This window comes from Nelumbo nucifera, chromosome 2, assembly GCF_055504915.1.
Source record: "Nelumbo nucifera cultivar China Antique chromosome 2, China Antique-T2T, whole genome shotgun sequence".
Taxonomy (NCBI): domain Eukaryota; kingdom Viridiplantae; phylum Streptophyta; class Magnoliopsida; order Proteales; family Nelumbonaceae; genus Nelumbo; species Nelumbo nucifera.
In genome coordinates this window covers 22,468,241-22,492,156 of record NC_142650.1, presented here as the reverse complement: position 1 = coordinate 22,492,156, position 23,916 = coordinate 22,468,241, and the positions used below count along the sequence as shown (strand labels likewise).

The 23,916-nt window shown below is 37.3% G+C and overlaps 2 protein-coding genes across 2 annotated transcripts; both read left to right on the top strand.

The window, feature by feature from the left end:
• The first annotated feature begins 1,948 nt into the window (after window positions 1–1,948).
• On the top strand, window positions 1,949–8,602 carry LOC104595193 (proline-rich receptor-like protein kinase PERK15). Its single transcript, XM_010255811.3, has 8 exons — window positions 1,949–2,994; window positions 4,515–5,063; window positions 5,331–5,417; window positions 5,523–5,593; window positions 5,973–6,049; window positions 7,038–7,185; window positions 7,387–7,548; window positions 7,784–8,602. The coding sequence occupies exons 1-8, from the start codon at window positions 2,157–2,159 to the stop codon at window positions 8,063–8,065; spliced, it is 2,214 nt and encodes a 737-aa protein (XP_010254113.2). The 5' UTR covers window positions 1,949–2,156; the 3' UTR covers window positions 8,066–8,602.
• Window positions 8,603–16,331: 7,729 nt separating this feature from the next.
• On the top strand, window positions 16,332–23,164 carry LOC104595192 (ras-related protein Rab7-like). Its single transcript, XM_010255810.3, has 7 exons — window positions 16,332–16,731; window positions 16,939–16,965; window positions 17,106–17,205; window positions 21,915–22,061; window positions 22,150–22,230; window positions 22,369–22,514; window positions 22,805–23,164. Exons 1-7 carry the CDS (start codon window positions 16,679–16,681, stop codon window positions 22,869–22,871), a joined length of 621 nt encoding a protein of 206 aa, XP_010254112.1. The 5' UTR covers window positions 16,332–16,678; the 3' UTR covers window positions 22,872–23,164.
• Window positions 23,165–23,916: the final 752 nt, after the last annotated feature.

Here is a 23,916-nt window from a genome sequence, read left to right as displayed (position 1 = left end):
TTACAGCTATCCATCCCTACACCTGGGCCCAATGTAATCAAGTGGGCACCCACCCAACTCAGTCCAACTCCTCTGCATGGGACACCCAACAAGCAACAACTCATCAATCGAATCTAGTTTTTTTATGAAAACTTGAGAAGGAAGAGTTGTGGTGATTGGGCCCTTATAATCAAATAAGTAGATTCATTGGAATCAGATGGGGTTTTATGCCAATAAAAGATATGCCTAAGGGGATTGAATAACCAAAAGGAATGTCTGAAGTTAATGGAGACAAACTCAATGTCACATTCTCAGTATCAATATTTAAATAAGGTAGATAAACCTAAGTTCTCAGATTCCTGACTTCAGAGGAAGCGAGTCTAAATCTTTATCAATGTGATTTCATGGGCTGTTGTTTCCAGTTGGACTGCCTTCTACTTACAGTAACAGCAAGACCTACAAAAAGCTTTTAGAAAAGGCATTGATCTCCCTAGTTCTGAATTCTGATTATGAACACGGCATGAAAAACCAGGTTTTGACTAATACCCAACTCGGCTGGATCAATGTTATATAGTACTGAGTCGAGTAATAAAATCCTGGGTTTCCAATCAATGAATATGAGAGTGACAAACTGTAAGCAAGCTTTGCACAAATCATCATGACAGTTTGTGTTAACTGTGAAGCATTACCAGTGTCAAGGGACCCAGCCCAATAGGCAAATAGTATCAATTGGCAATGGGCTGATTGGGCCGGGCTGCAGGGAAATATGCCCGGCCTATACGCAACATATCCTTTTATTCCCTTTCATGTTTGGATGCTATTCTTTCTCCATATCTAAGAATATAAAGTGTGAAAGTGAGAGATTCAGGTTGAGAGGGGATTCTACTTTCTACCTTCTTTCTATCCCGTTACTCATTTTATTCTCCGCCCATCGTTTTCACCAAATTCATATCTTCACAAAAAAAATGAAAAATAAAAAACAAGTGCCAGAAAGTCATCAAGCCATATTTTCATTTGGTAAAAATTCGAAAAGTAGAAGGGTAAAAAAGGACTTATCTGAGCCGAAAAAAAAAACTCAACTTTCTGTAACATGACGCGCAGAAGCTCCCCCAAAGGACTCTAACAAAAACCATAAATCAAGGCCCGAGGTTAATGGTGAAAAAACAGAATTTGGGCTGGAACGGTTGGGCCGAATGAGTCCAGGATGGAAGGTTCGAGCGGAAAGTGGAAACCCACAAGAAAGTCAGTTGAGGGAGGTTGGTTTCTTCAGGTCAAGAATTGACACCTCCAAACAAGACCACAAGTGACAAGAGCCTCATGGCCTCATTATTATTATTATCTTCTGATAATAAACTAATAAACATGCTTAATTAAACTAATTATTATATTTATAAGGTCGACAGCATACGATTAGAGATAAAATTTTAGGATTAAAGTATCAAAGGAAAGAAGTTTGTAGGTGGGGACCACCATGTGCCCGATGTGTAGGGCCCATTCAATCATTTTCTTCTCTCTTAATTCTTCCGTAATCACCTGCTTGATGATGCTCTTAACATAATCTGGTCCAAGTCCAACAACGCACATGCTGGGCCCCCGCTGAGCCCATGTCACGCCATGCAAGCATTCTTTCCTCTTTGACAACCATGTGAAAACTGAAAACGATTTCTATATTTTCAAATCTGAAACTCTCTCTCTCTCTCCCCTCGGCGCAATATCACGCTCTCTTTTACGTTACAAAGTTTGTTTTTAGTAGAAAATGTTCAGAGTAATGTCAAAAACCACGAGTATCCTAGACCGTCGATTCACAAATGTAATAGAATATCCGTCATTAACGGGGTTCCACTTCCACATTTGAGCGTATGATTGTATGATAGCCAATCTGTTCCTGACAATCGCCCAATGGTGCTGATCAGATGGTAGACGTAGATCCTGATTCCCTATTAATTTCTTATTTTTAGTTCCGGTTTTTAGAAATTATCTATTTTCTTTCTAAAGTTGTATTACTTCGCGCGCAGAGATAGAGTTTGTTAAAACAAGAATCCCGGTGATAAATCGCCGGGTTTTTCTCACGCGCACTGCCGGAAAAAATAAGCACCAGCTGCCAAGAATCAAGGGTTGTTTCTTCTCGGAGAAATAATCTTTAGACTGAAGTTCGCTAGTTCGACCAACATCCGGCAATGTCATCGTCTCCTCCTGTAGCGGCTCCGGCTCCAACATCCCCGCCGTCGACGCCATCGGGAGCGCCGCCACCCTCGAATTCCACCTCTCCGGTTACTCCAGTAGCTCCTTCCCCCTCAACACCGCCTACTAATTCTACCCCCGTGACTCCGGTAACTCCTTCCCCCTCTTCACCGCCTCCTAACTCTACCTCTCCGACCACTCCGGTAACTCCTGTGGCCTCTCCACCGCCCCCGGTAGTTTCGTCCCCCCCTCCCCCCACCCCGGCGACGCCAACACCCAGTACACCTTCTCCAGCGACACCCAGTACACCTTCTCCAGCGACACCCAGCACACCTTCTCCAGCGACACCCAGCACACCTTCTCCAGCGACACCCAGCACGCCTTCTCCAGCGACACCCAGCACGCCTTCTCCAGCGACACCTAGCGCCTCTCCGCCGTCTCCAGCCACACCCAGCGCGTCTCCGCCTACTCCAGCGACACCCAGCGCCTCTCCGCCTACTCCAGCAACACCTAGTGCCTCTCCACCTTCTTCATCCACACCGAGCACCCCGTCAACCCCGACACCGGCGACTCCATCAACCCCCTCTCCTCCGCCGCCGGTGTCCAGGAGTTCGCCGTCGCCTCCGTCTTCTACAACGCCTTCTCCAGATACATCGTCATCGTCTAGTAGTAGTAGTAGTGTCTCGACCGGGGTCGTCGTTGGAATTGCGATTGGTGGGGTCGCTTTGCTTGTCGTGTTGAGCTTACTCTTCATCGTATGCAAGAAAAAACGGAGGAGAGATCATAGCCCGGCCCCGGTGGACTACTACGTACCACCCCCGACGGGGCCCAAAGGTCGAGTTTTTCTCCCCTGTCTCGTGTTATTGTTGTCTAATTTTGATATCACAGGATTTAAATATTCTACTTCAGTTAGTTTAGTTTTGCAATTAAGGGTGTCCTCTTTTCCTTCACCGAGCACAGTTATTGCCGTTTGATCTATTTGTTGAAGTTCGATTTATCATAAACAACCTACAGCAAATGAAGCTTATGAGTATAATTCCTAGATTGAAATTTTTAGAAAGATGAATTTCGGACTCTGTTCTTATTATTTTTATGATCTTATCTGGATATCTAATTATTACCAATTTTAACCATAATTTAGACTCTCTTTTGACTGGTATCTCCAGGATACAATTTGGTGAATATGTATTCTTTTATTGGATAAACTGGTGATTTTGAAGCTTAGATTTTCTTCAAGAATACCACAACTGTCTGAAATTTTCCAATAGAGCATGTGGCACCAACAACTGTACTGTCACTCTTTTGGGTTGGAACATTGATCTTATTGCAATTGCAAGAAATTTGAAGTTGTTCTGTGCTTGAAGTTTCTTTTTAAAAGAGAAAATTCCACTGCATATCACATACTTATAACAAATGCAGGCGTTTCTTCCCTTTATGTCTAGAACAGTAAGATCATTCTGCAGTGTAAAAATTCCAAGTTTGGACTTGGAGTTTATTGCTACAGATAGGAACTTGAATCTCCTTAAAAGTAGGAGTCAAGAGCATGCTTTACATTTTCTGTTCAGTATATTATAGGTTTCTTTCTTCTGTAAAATCTGTTAATTTCAAATTTAATCTCTTTGGAGCTTAAGTATTCATGGGAAAGAAAAAGGCTAAAACGTGTTTCCCTGCTAATAATTAGAGAGTAAATGTTTTTCAGACCAAAAACTGCTGGCCAGGTTATTTTCCTATCTTTAAGTAATTATGTTAAAACAATGAAAAAACAAGAAATCAAGTGAAGTTTAGTCTGTTCTGTGCTAGGTTCTTAAATGCCAGTTAGCCTGAATTCCTTATTGACTTGTGTGGATGCTTATCTGAGTTGGTGTTCTTCAACTCTATCCATTAGACCTACATCACATTAGTCCACTTTGATGCTACCAACCTTATTTATTTATCAAGAAATGCAAGATAGTGTTATTCCACCCAAAGAAAACAAACTGCTAGACAGCAGAGGTACCATTCCAGCAAGAATTCCTATCTCTGCATCAATTTACATTTTCTTTAGATACTTTTTCAAATAAAAAATTACATTTTCTTTAGTTTGTTGTTTTTCATCTCAGTATATGAATAATGCAGTAGTTCCTTCTATCACTGCAACAACTGAAATATGCAAGTCTCTAAAAAGTGTCTATCCTTATAGTCACCTGTTATGGAATCCTCTCAAACTGCTTCCTGTAGTAGTTATGTTCAGGCCTGAAAATATTGATTTGTGCAAACTGTTTCCTGAAATGTCATCTCTATCCTTATGGTCACCTGTTTTTCAAGTTTAAACTACTACTCAGGCTAACTCATTTTCCTGTTGTCAATATATTCAGATGACCTTTATGGTGGACAGCCTCAACAATGGCAACATAATGCTCCTCCTCCCCCACCAGGGGACCGTGTTGTCACAGTGCTACCAAAGCCTACGCCTCCACCAGCTGTTGCATCACGTCCACCACAGTCGCCATCTCCACCTCCATTTACAAGCAGTAGTGGAGGGTCTGGATCCAACTATTCAGGGTCTGAGAACCCTCTACCACCACCACCACCCCCTGGCATTGCCTTGGGCATCTCAAAGAGCACATTCACATATGAACAATTAGCAATGGCTACAGATGGCTTCTCAAATGCAAACTTACTAGGGCAAGGTGGATTTGGATATGTCCATAGAGGAGTCCTTCCAAATGGGAAAGAAGTTGCAGTTAAACAGCTTAAAGCTGGAAGTGGGCAGGGGGAGCGTGAATTTCAAGCAGAAGTTGAGATTATTAGCCGAGTACATCACAAGCATCTTGTTTCATTGGTTGGATATTGCATGACTGGATCACAAAGAATGCTAGTCTATGAATTTGTTCCAAACTACACCTTAGAATTCCACTTGCATGGTAGGTTTTGGCTTATTCTTGCCCTATTGTTGCTTTTGTTTAAAGGATGTATGGTACCAACATATTGGCCAATCATGGCATGCTGAAAGAACCATGAATATTATATATTTCTTGTGCATTTGTATATGAACCTTATTAATGACAGCTTTCTCTTTAGACCTCATTATTCATCAATGCTTCATGTCTGAAATTTGTTTTCTATTTTATTCTGTTGTGAGTCCTGTGCTTGTTAGATGATATCTGACCATAGAAAACAACTTCTTGCAGGAAAGGGGCGACCAACTATGGACTGGCCCACTAGATTAAAAATTGCTCTAGGCTCTGCAAAAGGACTTGCATATCTGCATGAGGACTGTGAGTTTTCTTATATTGTCTTCTTATCAGAAACCTTATTCTGATTTATAAGGTGTTGATTTTGCAGTGCTTTTTTATACTTGTTGAAGATATTTCCTGTTGCAGGTCATCCTAAGATTATCCATCGTGATATCAAGGCAGCCAATATTCTTCTCGATTTTAAATTTGAGGCAAAGGTAAGAACATGTTATCGATTTCGTTAGTGTTTGACACTGGCTATCTTTTTAGAATTTCTGCAGAAGATTATTATAGGTTCTTTAATTAGCATGCTTGTTTTTGCAATTTTTATTTTTCAACAAGATGCTTGTAAAGTAACTCTTTTCACGTGTCAAAACTTGCATTTGGTTATTTTATTTGGATTCCATTTCTTATTTGTCAACTTGTCATTTTGGAATTTCATGGGAATTTCAAAAAAAAATAGACATGTTCCTTTCATAAAAAGCACACACTTCCTTGACTATATTAGGAAGAAGTTGGAAACTCCATTTTTTATGTTTTCAAACTTTTTAATTTTCGCAATCATCATTTAGTCAATAAAATCTAGTTTTTGATCAGGTTGCAGATTTTGGGCTTGCAAAATTTTCCTCTGATGCCAACACTCATGTCTCCACCCGAGTAATGGGAACTTTTGGGTAAGATCCGATCTAAAGTCTCAGATTCAATTACCGAAAGTTAATAGTCTTGAAAGGATTCATGTAGACAACCCCATATAGTTGCAACAAGGTTTAGTTGATCTGTTCTACCAAATAAAGGGCTTAGTTGAGTTGAGTTGAATGATTTGGAAAGGAAGCAATCACACTTGATATGATCCTGATTTTACTTGCATTTTCCTGGATATCTTGACTTTATTGTTCTGGTTTAGTCTCCACAACTGCTGGTCTAAAGGCCTTTGCATTAATTGGACCTCTTGTTTTGCTTTATTGTCTCTTCATGAAAGGTTAAAGCTCTATTAGTTAGTCTCCTATTTACCTATTTCATGTTCATAGTTGCAAGAACATTTATCAAAAATTGGCTGGTTTAGAGCAGGCCTTCCAATTTTTCTTTTTCTTTTTTTTTTCTCTTCTCTTTCATGCATTTTCATTGATTTTTCATTAGTCTGTCATCCATGCTAGTAGTCTGATTGATTTGACTATTTGAGGCCTAATACAAGTCCAGACCAAAGAAGAGTGCAGTTATGCTGGTTTATTTTTGGGGTTGGAACTCAGTCCATCTGATTGTGATTGCTTAGTAAATGCTCACCATACCTGCACTGGGACTGGATCTGCTCATAACCAAAAACTGTACCAACACATTCCAACATAATCTTATCCGCACATCGCATACATGGTGAGTCCCGGTCTCACGGTGAGATGTGTAGATACAGATCAAGTTGGGACTGTCTTTGGGACAGTTTTTGTTGTGAGTAGATCCCATCGTGCCTGCACTGATCTCTCTCTCTCTCTCTCTCTCTCTCTCTCTCTCTAAGTCAGTTTTATTAAGCCAGTCATGGTCCATCATGTCAGCTCTGTATACATGGGTCCCACATGTCAGGCTAATGTGGTTTATTGTGAATAGCCCACTATCATTTGGTTCCTGTAGAGGATTCAGAGCTCTCTGGACTAACATACTCGTTTCCAACAGGTATCTAGCCCCAGAATATGCTTCGAGTGGTAAACTCACAGATAAATCAGATGTTTTCTCTTTTGGAGTCATGCTGCTGGAGTTGATTACCGGACGTCGTCCCGTTGATACAACTCAAACCATCATGGAGGATTCCTTGGTAGATTGGGTAAGTATTTTCTTGCATCACCCATATGGTTTTCTTTTTTTTTTTTTTGGGTGTCTTTTTCAAGCCTTAAAAGTAATACGTCTCTTACAAACACTTTAACATTTGTCGATGTTTTTCTAATATTTTTGCAAATCGAGGGGTGTTGCTGGTTACAAAACTTGCCATGAAATTAACATAACTTTGGCTGTTTTGGCATTACAGGCAAGGCCTTTGCTCACGCAGGCTTTGGAAGATGGCAACTATGACCCTCTTGTTGATCCACGCTTGCAGAAAAGTTATGACTACGATGAGATGGCACGGATGATTGCTTGTGCTGCTGCTTGTGTACGTCATTCCGCAAAGCGCCGACCACGCATGAGCCAGGTAGCTGAATCAAACTAATTGTTTAGGTTTTTTTTTGGAGCTTGGGTCTCATCTTGATGATCAAATCAGCTTCTTGACTAGACCAAACCAGAGACTTGTATATAATTGAACCAGCTCTGCCTCTTTTATAAGTCTGGGAACTCTTAGATTTTGGGTTTATCATTTATGCCATATTCCCCATCTGTAGTCTGTACCATGACTTTCTAACAAATAACCTTGATTTTAAACCAAGCAGATGGTCCGAGCCTTGGAAGGAGATGGTTCTCTGGCTGATCTGAATGAAGGCATCAGACCTGGACATAGCACAGTCTACAGTTCCCATGGGAGCACAGATTATGACACAATGCAGTACAAGGAGGATATGAAGAAATTCAGGAAGATAGTGTTGAGTAGCCAGGAATATGGCAGCAGTGAGTATAGTGAACCAACTAGCGAGTATGGCTTGTATCCATCTGGATCAAGTGGTGAGCAAACAACCCGAGAGATGGAGATGGGGAGGATGAAGAAAGACGGTTGAGGTTTCAATGGAAGCTCTTGAAATCCATGCTCAACTTGCCTGTAAAAAGATCCTTCTTTCCCAGTTCCCACCTTAACAGCATTTACTTGTGAGGATGGCAAACAACCTTGTTCCAGATGAGATAACGTACATAATTATTTTCTTTTCTCTTTTGGAAATTATCTTTTGGTTGTGATTGTATTAATTCTTTTAGTGCTTATACTACAAAATAATGGAGAGCAAACTGAGTCAATTCTTTTGGCTGTTTTGAACGTCATCATATGTACATTCATTTTGTCAACCGAATTATAAGAAACCGAGAACTGAAGTAACTGAAGGTTGGGTTGAAGTTATGTTGGAGAGCAACTGACAGAATGCTTAAGCCGTGTTCAAATTGTCTTTTTCAAGTTGGAGAGACTTGTCTGCAATATGTCCAATTTATTTTTAGCCAGAACATGTGCATAGCAAGTCTTTTCTGGAAGTTTTGATTGTCAAAAGACGATGTGAGCTTTTGTATCAAGATCTTAGCAGCTTGAAGATCGTTTGGTTAATGTGCAATTTTCCGTGTGAAGATGAATTGATAAAAAAAAAAAGGTGAAAAGCTCCATTTGGAGCTTCCCAAAAATAGCCAAAAATGAACTTCTTACGTCTTCTCGAGGCTGCGACTTTTGGCAATTAGATCTTTTTCCCGACCAAACGAGAAAAGACCAAAACATGGATTGCTGGGTTTTTAAAAAGCCAACAGCCTGTGCGAAAAACCACACCAAACGGAACAAGTTATTTTGGTCCTCTTTCATTTTCATGACTATGATAGTTGGTCCTAGTTATTTGTAGGCCACGTTCTCTTTTTGAGAAGTTACTTATCTAGGTAACTTGATCATTGGAAACCAAAATTTCATTGATCAACTTTCCCCTTCAAAAAATTCAAAAAACGAACGGGTCATGGAAGCAAGGGCCCAGAGCTTTGCACCCTTACTCTCACGATTCCATGCCATATTTGATGTATCCAATATCCATAGTAGCATATTAATACCAACCAGATTAGCTTCTCTTTTCCCAACTTGAGGGATTGGTTAGGTCCAAGTCACTTTCAACTATTCTTCCCAGGCTTTACTTAACAGAAGAAAAAAAAAAAAATCTTAAGCTTTTCCAAACCTCTGACAATCTAGTGCTCTCCAGGTGGGAAAGCAAGCAACCTACTTAGCTTAGCTGCTTCTTAATGTGTGTTACGTTTCTAACTTTCTATTTCCAAGTTTAGACGCAAGCCCCCTACAAAAATGCGTGGATTACTTTGAAATTGAGTGGGGCCATTTGATAATGGCTAGACTAATTATACTTAATGACTTATTAATCTGTTTTATAGTGGATAAAATATTTAAATATTTATATCATACTAGCTTATTGGACATCATTTTTTCAGGTATCATAAAACCATAGTCGGACCAAGGGTTGATGATGGGCTGGCAGGGCTCGGCCCATGCTGAGCTTTGCACATCTGATAGGGCCCGGCCTGAATTCATAAAATGTTAAATGTATAATATTTCATATTATATGTCATATTCTAGGATTGTAGGAATAACGCAGTGCAACCTGGGCCGAAACTGAACCGGGCAATGATCGGGGTCAAATAAGAGAAGGGTGACAAGTCACAAATACAGCATTGGCTACAGACCAATGGCTGACAATTAACAAATGAAATATTACAGAAAATTCTTTGTTTATATAAGAGAAATAAAGTATATAAGACTGATTTCGCAAAGTGGAGATTTCCACAAGGACCACAACCGCTTCCAAACTTCTCTTCTTCCACCAAAACCAATTTCTCTAACTATCAACCCAAGCCAATTTTCAAACTTAGAGACCGACCATCGCTACCTTTCTAGTCTATACATAATAATATATATTATAGGTGTTATATTATAAAATAATATATAAAACTGGATTGGACCCAAAGATCAAAATATCAATACATACATCCCATATCAGTGACCAAGGAGAAGTAGGGATACATCAATATATACATGAATACATCCCTCAAATGCAATAAAATAAAACAAATAAAAGTAGTAGAGTATTGATCATATCAATATACACAATACCCATATGTTGGTATTGAGCGTATCAATATTTTGATCCTTAGCTGGTTTAGGCCCAACTTAAAAATTGGGCCTATCCAGGCTGTGTTTGATCTAAAATTAACCAAAGCCCAAGCCCAAAACTTCCTAGGCAAGTTGAAACTAAAATCATTAGTGGTGCAAATGATATGAATCTAGGACCTTTCCTAAAGCAACAATAACATTTTCTATTTGGTACCAGTGCTTCATATCTGTTTTTAGCACTGGTACCCATTATAGAAAGTCCACGTCATTGTCACATCACGCCTTCGTTGACAGCAACGAGCTCTAATCTGAAAAAACGTCAAATTCGGCATTGCTCCAAACCATGCCTTCTCGATTTCCAAGGCGTGGCTTGGAGCACCATTTTTTATGGAAAAATGATTCCAAACAAACAAACGTTTCCTGGAGTACCATTTTTTCCAATATGGCGCTGATGTGTCACCGTTTTCTGGAGCAACAACATCGATGCCAAACAAACACTTCATCAACTGAATCAAAATATTCGCTTTAGGAGTGCTTTTTGGCGAAACCAGGAGCCACTTCTTGGCTCTCGCCCACAAATTTGAGGCCGAAGGCAGAGGGAGCATGACAGTCAACAAATGATTTTAGAAATAGGGATTTGCTACTCACATAGCACACCTCACACAAGACTGGATCTGCTCCTCACAAAGGATGCATCACATGTGCCTCACATGCACATTCTACCATGCATTGGGAACATCTCCCATACTTTTAAGTTATTATTCACGGGAGATGTTCCCAATGCACATTGGATGTGCATGTGAGGCGCCCAAGTGTGAGGAGTAGATCCTGTCTCAGCTCACACCGACCCAACTCTATTCCATCATGCATTGAGAACATCACCCTATGAGTAAACAACAAAGTATAAAAGATGTTCGCCGCATGTGGTTAAAGGCATTGTGAGGTTAGTATAAGGAGCGCTCAATAAGTAGCAGATCCAGACTCTGATCTTAGTTATTTACAGCAATGGTTCATCATCAACGTTGACCTAACCAATGAACAGCCAACAGATCAACTTTCCAAGATCTCTTATCATACATTCATACCATGCGGAGATCAAGCTTGTCAATATGGAAGAGGATACAAGGAACCGTTCGGGACCCCGAATTTATAGTGAATGAGCGGATGTAACGAGGTTTTTATCAATTCTCATATAGATCATGTCTACATCGAATCCTATCCGTTGCCAATAAAGGGCTACGAAATTGTTTCGAGCAATATTTTAAAAAATGACTCAGAATCAGAATCGTTTTAGCCACCGTTTTTTCGGTTGATGGTTCGATTGCCTGGTCCAAATAGATAGCTCGTTCTGACAAAATAAATTAAAAAAATAAAAAATAATTAAAATTTAAAATCGGTCAAAATCATTGAATGGTCAAATGGATCGACAGTTTGATCACCTGAATCAACGGGTTATTGACCAATTCAACGTTTTTTTGTCAGAGACCATATTTAGAATAAAACGGAACTAATTACCTATACGATTCCCAGGCTGAACGGTCCAACCGTTTGAATCAACGACAGTTCGAAAATGGTTTCAAGTATCCACTAACCCAAAACTGAAGGTGGGCAAGTAGTTGTAAACATCTTTGTGCCATTTCCATTAGGCTGGATTGCCCATTACACATCTTGGCTCTTTTCAGTAACAAGCCCAGCGTTATAAAGTCACGCCACTTACATTGAATAATGCATTAACTTCTATTACAAATTTATCGCTTGAAAGCAGGGTTTTGAAAATCGGACTGAAAACGAAACCACTTTGGCCACCGCTTCTTGGGTCAAATGGTCCAAGTTTGGGTTGGACGGTTTTGGGGTTCAAAATCAGACCCGAATCTCTGATTGGTTCTTGGGTCAATCGGTCCAACAATTTGGTCTAATCCAGTTTGCTTGAAAGTCAGGGTGATGGTCTTCTGAGTCATGTTATGAAAGAAGTCACGAACCTTATTCGAATGGTCCCAACGACACTAGGGTTTATGTGGTACCAACTTCAAAGGTGATGACTCTAAAACTTGCAAAGACAAATAAACAAGGTAGAGTTAGGGCTGTAATTGGATTGAATTTGGATAGAATGCAGCAAGATCCGCATTCGATCTGATTACTGAGAACTTACATTCGAATTTTAATGGATTCGGATTGGGTTTTGATTTAATCCGATTCCAATATAAATTTTCTAAAATATCAGAAAAAAATAAAAAAATATTTATTTTTTACTTTTATATATAATAAGTTAATATAAATATAACATATTAAATTTATTATATACAAATTCATATATAATATAATATATAGAATATATTTTATAATTTTAACTATAATAATATAAAATTTATATATTAAAATTAATAAATATTATAATACAATCGAATTTGAATTTTGATTGGATCGGGTGGAGTTAAATGATTAAATCTGAATCTAATCCAATTATTAATAATATCTGAATTCGATCCAATTACATAAATACATCATCCAAATCCGAAATAATAATATAACGCATTTTCAAGTATTATTGACAGGTGAAAGGCCAACGCATCCTAAAGGAACTCTAAAAAATAAGGCGAATTGCAGGCACTTAAAGAGGAGGAAAAAGGCGCACTTGGGGCTGGAGGAACCTTAATATGTCAAATTGAAACAAACAACACCTTGCGTTCGGAGTTGGGTTTGTATCCTTTCAAAGAAATGATTATTGGAGATCTAAAGGCAAGAAGTGGCCTTACTTATGCACTCCCCAGTTTCCACTTCGCTAATGCATCCTATTGGGACCAGTAAGGCAGTAAGGGTTCAAGGGCAAGCGTCAAATCTTTCCATCAATTCGAATCACTGCTTCCCCAAATTGTAATTCATGAATTATTTAAAGGTTTACACGAGCCAAGTTTTATTGGGCTCGAGCCTTATGCTTTTTTTGACGAGCCAAATTTGAATAATCAGATATTAGGTTCATCTTGAATCCATCTCTAACTGGACCACCATGGTCTTAAGGGTTTTCATTCACTACTAAAGTTTTTAAAATTAGATCAAATGGGAAACCGTTCTAGGGTTTGGTTTCAGAGTCAAACGGTCTGATCGTTCGGTCTAAATGAACAACCTGTTCTGATAGAAAAAATAAAAATAAATAATAAAACTCAAAAAACAGTAAAAAAACAATTCTCAGGTTGAACGATTCAATTATCCGATCACTTGGGTCAATGGTTTACTGACCAAATCAATAGCTTTGCCAAAAAAACGATTTTAAGTAACCAGTTCCCGATTTAAAAACACTGTTCACTAGAAGAAAACACCAATTAATATAACTTATTGGGACATTGGGGAGAGCTCTACAAGCAGTTCCCAAACGCTAGCCTTGAAGATAAGGATAGGAGAGGGAGAGGGATTTTATGTGCTAAAATTCCTGGAGACAACACCAAAGACACAGCAGCCATCCTGACCGATGGCATGGCCATGAGGGCAACCTAAGTCGTTATATGGAAAGGAACCGCTAACGGTTATGAGTTATGACAGTTGTACACAGTCCCATGCAATCATGATCAATCATTTTAATCACCATGTATGATTAGTTTTAACCATCTTATACCTCTATAAATGACCAATTTATCAATAAATGATTGCCAAATATCTATATCTATATATTAAAATTCAATATGCTAGGTAGGCAATTTCCCATCTTATTCCTCTATAAATGACCAATTTATCAATAAATGATTGCCAAAGCCACCTATCTTTTTTGTGGTATTTTTGAATTCTTAAATTTTAAATTTAATAAAATAACTCAAGTGATCAATCACCTTTAAGAATTTTAATACTCCTCATTAAAACACTATTCTCTCTCTCTCTCTCTTTTTAACTCTTTTAATAATCTCTCCTTATTAATAATGTCATTAGCTCTCTTCTTCAATAACTCATGCCACTAATTCTCTAGAGAGAGAGAGAGAGAGAGAGATTAATTGTATTGAAATTGAGATGTTCAATGATATATTATTGCACTAAATTATAATCCATTTATATTCCATAACGAATATCAATTTAAAATTAATATAAAACTAATACAAAATTATCTAAAAATTATTAGTTTTATAATTAAAATTTATTAATTTAAAACCAACTTAAGTTCCACTAAAATAATAAAAATTTATATAGTTAATTAAATTTCATAAGGAATTTAAATTTAATAAAAACTTAATATACTTAAATAAATTCAATTTTTACTATTTTCAAAAAATAATAAAAAGATATTAGTTTTAGACATAGTTTAATCATTTCAAAATTAATTTAAATTTCATTTAAAAATAAGGAAAATTATAAAAACCTCATTGGGTTTTTCTGACAATCTTATGAAACTCCCCAATGTTTTGATCTTAACAAAAACCTCTCTTATTATTTAAAAGAAAAAGGTATAAATACCTTCCTTTAATCAACATTCCAAATAAAAAATGTTGATGTATGCATTAATTTTACTTCACTTAAACCTTTTTACATTTGTCCAAGGAGAGTAAGGAGAATTATTCTTTGAAAGTTGTTTAGCAAAATAGATTAGAGGAGAGTAAAGTTGAAACCTTATGTATGATAATGCATTAACAATGATAAGGGTATTTTGGTAACTTTAATGTCTTTGTTACCGAAGAGTCAAGATAAAGGAGGTAGTTGCACTTTTTTTCTCAAAATTATAGGGGACACCTTTGTTAGGGTCAAAACACAAAGGTGGCTTATAAAATTGTTATAAGAGGATTTTTTATAGTTTTACCTAAAAACAATACAAAATTAATAATATACCAATAAAAATTAATAAAAAAATATTTTCCAAAAAATTAATAAAAATTAGCATTAAGATACAAAAAAAAAACATAATACAATTTTATCTAGAGAATAAGAAATTAGCCACTCTCACTAAAACACAACTTAGATTGTGATCAAACATAACCCCAAAAAATAATATTTGAATTGAACTTAGATAGACACCATTTAATTGGAAATGTCATAGAGTTCTATCATCAATTTTTCTAATAAATAAAGCCTATGTGTCGCACGGGTCTTGATTAGAACTTTGTGATTGCTATCATATAAAGGATTCATTCATCAATAAAACTATCATTCTCTTCTTCGACAAACTTTGTGATTGCTATCCCGTCCTATAGGCTGTAGTCATTGAACACAGAGCAACAAGATTTTCTAGTCTCTATAGCCTACAGTAGGTCAGAATATGAAAATAAGCTTTTCTTTTTTTATTTTTCTTTACGTTTATGTTTTACTTATTATTATAAAAAGTGGAAGGATGTATGTGAGAGAATCAAATCAAATTCTAATTGAATATGGGACTATTTAATCAAATCGAATTCGAATACTAGAGTTTCCATATTAGTCAGATTTGAATGTAATTCGGATATCTCAAACTTACTTTTTATATCCTAATTCGATTCAATTTGTTTGCATCACTTAAAATAGGATGGCAATAATGGGGTGGGTTCTCTAAATTCTTGATCCTACCAGCCTCCTTAGACCTCCCAACTTTTATCCTCTCCAAAACTCGTAGTAGGTTGGGTTTTCAGAATCCAACCCCTCTCCACACATAAATCTCACTAACCCTATCCTCCCTACATTTGAGGGTGGGTCCGATGGATTGGGTCTAGAGCTCACATCTAATTTCCCATTATTTTATATTATATATTTGTAATAAACAAATAAAATAGCATAAACAAAACATAAAAATTTTAATTATTTCATTAAAAGATAAAAAACACATAAACTATCAATTATTCTTTACAAAAAAATTAAAATTAATTTAAAAAAAAAAAACTCCCATAACGAGGGTAGAAATTATCATCCCTAACTTAAAACCATCACCCCTGAATCGGACTCTAAAATTAAAAGCAGAAAAAAAAAAGTACAAAAAAAAAAAAACTATACTACCTCACAATTCATTTGTTTGTACATGCAAATGCACGTGCCATTAGACTAATTGTTATACATAAACGCGTGGTGCACATGCAAGGACAATCTAAGTCACCCATGGCTGGGCCCCACTACTTTCAGATGTTTCGATCTAATCTCTGGTGCTAGCAAATATGATAATCAACTTGGGATCCACCCTAGGAGGATGGACTGGTGACATCAACAGCATAAAAAACGACACTTTAGTACAGGACTATAGCCCTTATCACGTACGTCGGGTGATAGATAGGTCTTAAGAAAGAAGAGCTCGAGATCTTCTTAAGATCTTGCACTGACTGAAGCCGGGCTCTAAGATGTTCGCCTTTGGTGTCAATAGTAATTTAAAGCCAACTCCAGTGGTAATTTTGGTATATCAATGTCATCGCAGTTCCTCGCTGTCTCTAAAATGATTATCGTGTAATTCTTGGTTGGATGAAGAACTATTTTTCTCCGCTAAAATTTAGACTTCTGAGAGATCTCTCGGGCGACTTCGAAAACTACTAGGGTTTGATTTTCTTTCAGAGGACAAAGCCCTGCAAAATTTGATCTTTTACAGAGAATTCGGAGCTTTGAAACCATGGCGTCTAGAAGGCGGATGCTTCTCAAGGTCATAATCCTCGGTGACAGCGGGTGAGCTTTCTTATAATTCCTAAAAGGATTCGTTTCATCGGAAACCGTTCGAATTCTTGGTTTCTGAAACTTTCTAATTGATGAACCTTGACTATCTTTTGTTATCTTCTTGGTTTCATTTATATAATTCGACTATGTGGACAGTAGATCTTCCTATTCCGTTATTTTTTTTTTCTTTTATTCATTGCGTCTGCTTAATCTTGATAGGGTCGGGAAGACATCTCTAATGAATCAGTATCCTTGAAGGCTTTGATCTTGCTCTCTCCCCCCCTGTCCCTATCTTTCCATCTCTGCAAATAATAGTTGTTTTCTCTTAATGATTGCATTTATACCTCAGTATGGATGGTGGTTGTGCATCCTTAAATTCTGTTTAGATATGTGAACCGTAAGTTCAGTAACCAGTACAAGGCAACAATTGGAGCTGATTTTCTGACTAAAGAAGTCCAATTTGAAGATAGATTGTTCACATTACAGGTGAGTAACGATCTTAAACCATGTTTTTATTTTTCTATATATAATTTGAATTGGCATTTATTTGTTTAGTTTGACCTTGATTACTACTGGAAATCCGTAATAAATGTTTTATGGGCTTCAACTTGTTTCTTGCTTATTGGTATTAATTACCTCCTGAATGCTAAGGTGAATTTCTGGTCTTTTTTTGTTAATAGATTTAAGAGGGATTTTAAGAGAAAACATGAACTACTAATGTAAACAATAGGTTAGGATATTTCCAGATTCATTATTTGGTCCGTCTCCATGTGTAAGATGCTGATATATGTAGCTCTGTTTGATAACAGTTGAATTAGCTAAAGTAAATGCCTTATAGCTCTGTCTTTTTGTGAACGAGTCATTAAGTAGGGGGTAAGCTCCTTTATTTCTGAATCACCCAAACATTTTTTTTTTTTTGAAGAGGTAAAGTAAGATTTTATTAAGGAAAACACAACGAAAGATATAGGAAGGGTTCAGTGCACAAAGGCTGTGCAAGAGAAACACCTTAGGAAACCTCAAAAAATTAAGCACTACACCAGCACTAGAAACATCTCTTTTGAACAGCGTATTTGAGCTCAGCCACCCTCTCAACTCATCTACAACTGAATTAATCACCTTCTCTACTCAGATCTGCTTTTGATCAAAGATCCTCCTATTTCTCTCCCTCCAAATGGACCACAGGACTAGGGGTGTCAATTGGACTGGATTTGGTCCAATCCGATCGAGTCCAATGTGAGTCCATTATGAATGGACCAGGTCCAATCCAATCCAATGAATGTTTTGGACCAATTTGGACCGGTCCAATTCAATGTCTGGACCGTCCAATCTGTTCAAATTCATTTTGATTTAGATTAGTTTCGACCCAAACCCGGCCCATTGACACATATATTCTTATCTTATATCAATGGACCAGATATTGGCTTAATACAACCCAATCCAATATAAATTTGTTATGGACGGACCAGGTCCAATCCAATCTAATAAATATTTTGGACCAGATTGGTCCAATCCAATATGTCTTGTTGGTCCATTCAAATTGATTTTGGATTGGACAGGGTCCAATCCAAAACCGGTCCATTGACACCCTTACACAAGACTGCCAAAGGAATTACATTCCACACTATCCTACCTTTTTTGCTTAGACCTTCAACTTTCCAACTCTCAAGAAGAGACTTGATAGAATTAGGCATGCAAAAAGAAAGGTGAATGGCCTTAACAAGTGACTCCAGATTCTTGAAGAGAAGTCGCAGTGAAGAAACAGGTGACTGGAAGTCTCTTCTCCCTTACCACATAGAACACACGAGGCGTCTGGAAGCACCACCCCTTTTTGAATCAACATAGTCTTTGTCAAGCACTTATCTCCAACTGTCACCCAAATAAAAAACTCCACTTTAGAGCAAGGTTTAAAATGTCAATGTCGATGGAAATGTCGCTTACCAAAATATAGGACATGTGTCGAAAATGTCGAGGGGAAATATTGTAAAAATTAGAGGCATTGTGGAAATATTATGAAATATGTGGAAATATGCAAAGATATTTTATAAAATGATAAAAGAAGCATGAATACATATTTCTAGAATATTATCTTATTCCCAACCATTATATAAAGCTAAGAAACTAAGATCAATAACAAATTAGTAAATGACAATTTACTGATTTATTATGCATTTTGATGTTTTTACAACGTTATCTGATATTTTCTTTTCTTATTTTTAATTCTGATTTATTATAAATTCTAATATATTTATTTCACACTAGTAAATAGAAATACATTTATTCTGATTTTTTAAATATTAAAGTTATAATACATTATGTTTTATTATAAATTTAATAAACTGATTCTCCTTTTTTGTAGTATTGAGATTATGATAAATTCTGATTTCATTAATAAGGAAGAAAGGTACAAAGGGGAGAGGTAAGCTCTCTTAACTCTCCCAACAAACACAGAAAATAAACCAGAAAAGATTTTACAATTGAGCCCAGAACAAACTACAAAGACACCCTATTCACTCCTTTTTAAGCTAACCCATTAGCAAAGGAATTGTAACTTCTTTCGACCCGAAACACATCCACTTCAATGTCCTGTGTCATCCACTTGAATTTTTTCTTTTCATTACTGTATGCCCAGAGTCCATTCTCGTCCTCCTTCAACCAACCCACCACCAGTTTGGAGTCTCCTTCCTTTATCAGTTTACTATCGTTCAACTCCTTAGCTCTTTGTGCACCTTGCAAAGCTGCCAGAATCTCTATTCACCCCTTTCTTTGCTAGTTTTTCCTTGATTTTGTCATATGAAAGGGACTTGGGTTGAATTGGGAGAGTTCCTTAAAGCTTTGTTACCGCAACATGTATCCCTGGTTGTTTTTCCCCAACATACACTGAAAGGTTGGGAAGGAGGGAGGCCATTTAGTGGAGTTTAAGAGACCTAAAAATTTTCTTACATGGAGCAATGCCATCCAAATAAAAATGAAATGGAATTGAAAATTGATATCTTCTCTCTTGGTAATCCAGGGTTGGTTGGGTCCAATAAGCCCAATGCTCTTGGCTTTCCAATTGATATCTTCTGCCAATCCATTGGCAGATCTTGGAACCAAATTATAAACCGAAAACTGTTCTCAGCTCCGCTGCAAGCTTCTCTATTTCCCTCACAATGTACCTGTATTTCTGTGACCCTATTCTATTCTTTCTTAACCAACCCAGAACCCACAGATGTGTAAGAGTCTCCTTCTACCATTATACCTCTATACCAAAGAGGTTTAGCTAATCTCAAGCCTTGTAGCACTGGCATTAATTCAGCTTAAATTGAATCACCATAGCCTACAGCTCCTGAATACAAAGTCAAGATGGCTGCTTCCTAATCTCTAATCCCCCTCCCTAAGCTCCTGAGTTTCTGCAGTTTCCCAAACTATACCCATAAAAAATTTAGCTTGATGTTTGTTGTAGCTTGGAGGTTGCCAAATTCTTGCCACTGAAGTGTATAGTTTTCATCCAAGTTAATCTCTTAAGGCTTCTTTACTTTTTTTTCCTTTAATATGCTGGAATTCCTTTCTTCCCAAGGTCTGGATTTCCCCTCTCTTCCTTGATGGGGAAAAGAAAGTTGAGGTGAAAAGATTGGCCACTGCCCTTGCAAGAGTCCACCTGCAGCCAAACAGAGAATAGAAAAACCACTAAATGCTGGATACGAAAGGGCAGGAGATTAATACGTTGGCTATAGTTTCACAACTTGCTCTACAAAGAAAACAAGTGTGAGGTGATAAGTGATGAACTGGTGCTATATTGTTGGGAACTTGGGATATTTAGGGAAAAGGACATGGAACAAAGGGAGATAACTTGTAAACAGTAAGCCTCAAGAGGACTAAAGAAGAGACAGAAAGATAATAAGAATGGGATGATTTTTTATGCTTCTCTACATCAAAATTTATAGCTCTCTCTAGGATACAAACTAGGTAACAAATCTCCCTAAATAAAGGAAAAAATACAACTGATTTCTAAAAATATTTGTACAGCTCACAAATCTCTCAACTACCTAAAATAGCACATAATATAGTACATAATTACCGAAATCTTCCAACAAGGACTTTTTGAGAAAAAAAGAAATGACTTTCTTATTTAACTTGTAAACATCAAGCCTCAATAATTTTTTTTGTTTAAAACTTGAAAATATCTATGGTGTATCTTAACCCTTTTCTAGACTAACCATTAGATATCAGTGGTTGCACTTTGTAATATTGCTGCCATGAAGGAATTTGCCACATGTAGTCATGAACCATGATATTATGGAAAGCAGGTTCCAGAATTATAAATTTTGGTCCAATTGTTTGACAACTTTGAAATGACAATGAAAACACCAAGTAAGAGGGAATTAGAAAGTTGAGGAAATGTTCTTGAGGAAACCTTTTCATTCTTAAGAACTTTACCTTAAGGCTGCATTTGTTTGTGGTGTAACAGTTTTGTAGCAGTTTGGATGGAGTGTAATTAAATACTGAAAATGTAACTTCGATAAAAATGATGTAAAAGTTTACTTCAATAATACCAGTTCGCATTTAACACTTTTAAACCAACCAGTGTAAAAGTACATTTACACCGCTTTCAAACACAGCCCAAATTTGGGGTTGCGGTTAATACAGAGGTTCAAGCAGTTTTACAAGGAGCACAGCTTGCTAGAGAACTGAACTTTGGGAACCTACTGATAGAAGGTGATTCTAAACTGGTAACTGGGTGGCTGAAGGAGCCGGAGACTGTAGCTTGGTCCCTTTAGGGGTTGATAAAGAAGATTTAAGTGGTTAACCTCAAACATAACAGTGAGAGTTAAGTGGGAGAGGAGATCAGCTAATGGGCTGGCAGATTATCTAGCTAGGCAAGGGGTGTTTAGGGACAACTTATTTTGGGCTCAATTGTAATTTTGTTTTCTTTTGGAGGCTGCAGCTCGTGCGTCTTGGAATTTCCATGTTGTATCCATTGATAGTTTCTTCCTAATATAATGAAATTCCACTTATCACTTGTCAAAAAAAATCCCTTAAGTCTCTGTTTCCCTCTTATTTTCTTTCAGACCAAACACAACCTTAGGACTATTGCTGTTGGTGTTTTGGATGGGGTTTGGAAGGGGAATTAAGTGGGGGAAAATCTATCATGATATTTTTCTGTTGAGCCCACTTTCCTTCTTTAGTTTTGATGCCTGTTGGGATTGTTCATATAGATATGGGACACAGCAGGGCAGGAGAGGTTCCAAAGCCTGGGTGTGGCTTTCTATCGTGGTGCAGACTGCTGTGTTCTTGTGTATGACGTGAATGTGATGAAGTCATTTGACAACCTTAACAATTGGCGGGAAGAATTTCTGATCCAGGTAATTACTGTTGGAACTCATTTACAAATAGAGGACTATGGGTTTCAGGGAACTCAGGACTGAATAGATATTCCTCATGATAATGCAGGCCAGCCCGTCAGACCCTGAGAACTTTCCATTTGTTGTGTTGGGGAACAAGATAGATGTTGATGGTGGAAACAGTCGAGTGGTAAGCTTGCTTGTCCTTGAACCCAAAATATATCCGAGTTAATTCATCATAAATTCCTGATTATTTTTTCTGCAGTTATTCATGCTACTTCTCTCTTTTTAGTCGTGAGTTATGTACTAATTTATTCTACTATTTCAGGTATCTGAGAAGAAGGCAAAGGCATGGTGTGCCTCCAAAGGGAACATTCCCTACTTTGAGACTTCTGCAAAAGAAGGTATTAATGTCGAAGCTGCCTTTCAATGTATAGCAAAGAATGCTCTGAAGAATGAACCTGAAGAAGAAATGTGAGTATTACTGAAATATTCTTGGTTTATGAATTTTGAAGTTATTTCCTTCTTGCTGAAGTTCACTTGAACCCTCCCCCTCCTCCCAAATATCATCATCTTAAGCCTTAGTACCAACTATATGGGGTCTGCTACATGAATCCTGTTTGGCCATTTCGTTCTATCCTGTATCATATTATTGTTAAATTTAGTAGCGCTTAAATCATTTCTTATTACTTAACCCATTTTCTTTTTGGTCTCTCTAGCTGTTCTAGGAGCTATTACTGACATTTGTTTGTTGATTGATGAAGATATCTTCCTGACACAATTGATGTGGCGGGTGGAAACCAGCAAAGATCATCTAGCTGCGAATGCTAGGCAAATAGCGATAGGGTAAGGAGGGTTTGTTTCGGGATGGAAGAGCTACTGCTTCTTCCTTCCCCATTCATTAGGCAGTAATAATTCAGGGAAGGTGTCAAAAGGTTCTATACTTCTAGATATTGTATAATACAAAGTGTTAGAAAACTGAAAAGAGAGGAAAGCAAGTGTTATCTGGTGTGTATCCATTTCATGTCCCTTTCTCTTTAAACTCGCGCACATGAACGTTTATGCCTTTCACTGGAAATCCAATTTGTTGTAATAAGATTTAAGACTTCTATTTGGCGCCTAAACTAGTCCGTAATGTGTTGTGCATTTTATTTTTTGCCCTTGTATGTGAAGGTACATGTCCCGACTCCCGACTTCAATCTCTTCCGTTATTTTTAAATTAAAGGAAAACAAAAAAGAAAAAAAAAAAAAAAAGAAGAAAAGAAAAGAAGAGAGTATAAGCTATCTTCACGTCGACAGGTCTCACGAGCAGGATCTCCTTCTGTTGGCCGGTTAATCATCAGAGGCTCTGATGAAGGATTTAATATAGGCAGACTGGCAGTGCAATCACGCTAGGAGCCTACGAGCACCTTGGTTTATCAGACTTACTATACTACCAACCAAGTCCACATCCAGCTACCAAAATTTAGCAGAAAGCGGATACTTGTGCAGGTCATAAAACTTAAATGAATAATTTTATATTTTGCTCTTTTATCTCTATTTTCACCACGTGCCCCATGCAATGTAAATGCTTAACCGGTGTTCCTGTGAGAATAACCCTGTTGGGATGTTTCATTATTTCTTATTCTTATTCAAGATGAAATTCTAAAATAGACAAGAATAAAAAATAGGTAGAATGAGAAAATATTGTTATGAACCAAAACGTTTTTTTTTCTAAAAATGAGAAAATATTGTTATGATTTTTATTTTCAGTAAGAAGGTGCCAATTAGCTTGCTGTATTGTTTCTATTACTATTTTTATTAAAAAAAAAAAAAACCTTGTCCAGACTTCACCAAGGCTGGAGCCTTGGAGGGGTTGGGGTTAGGGTTTTGGGAA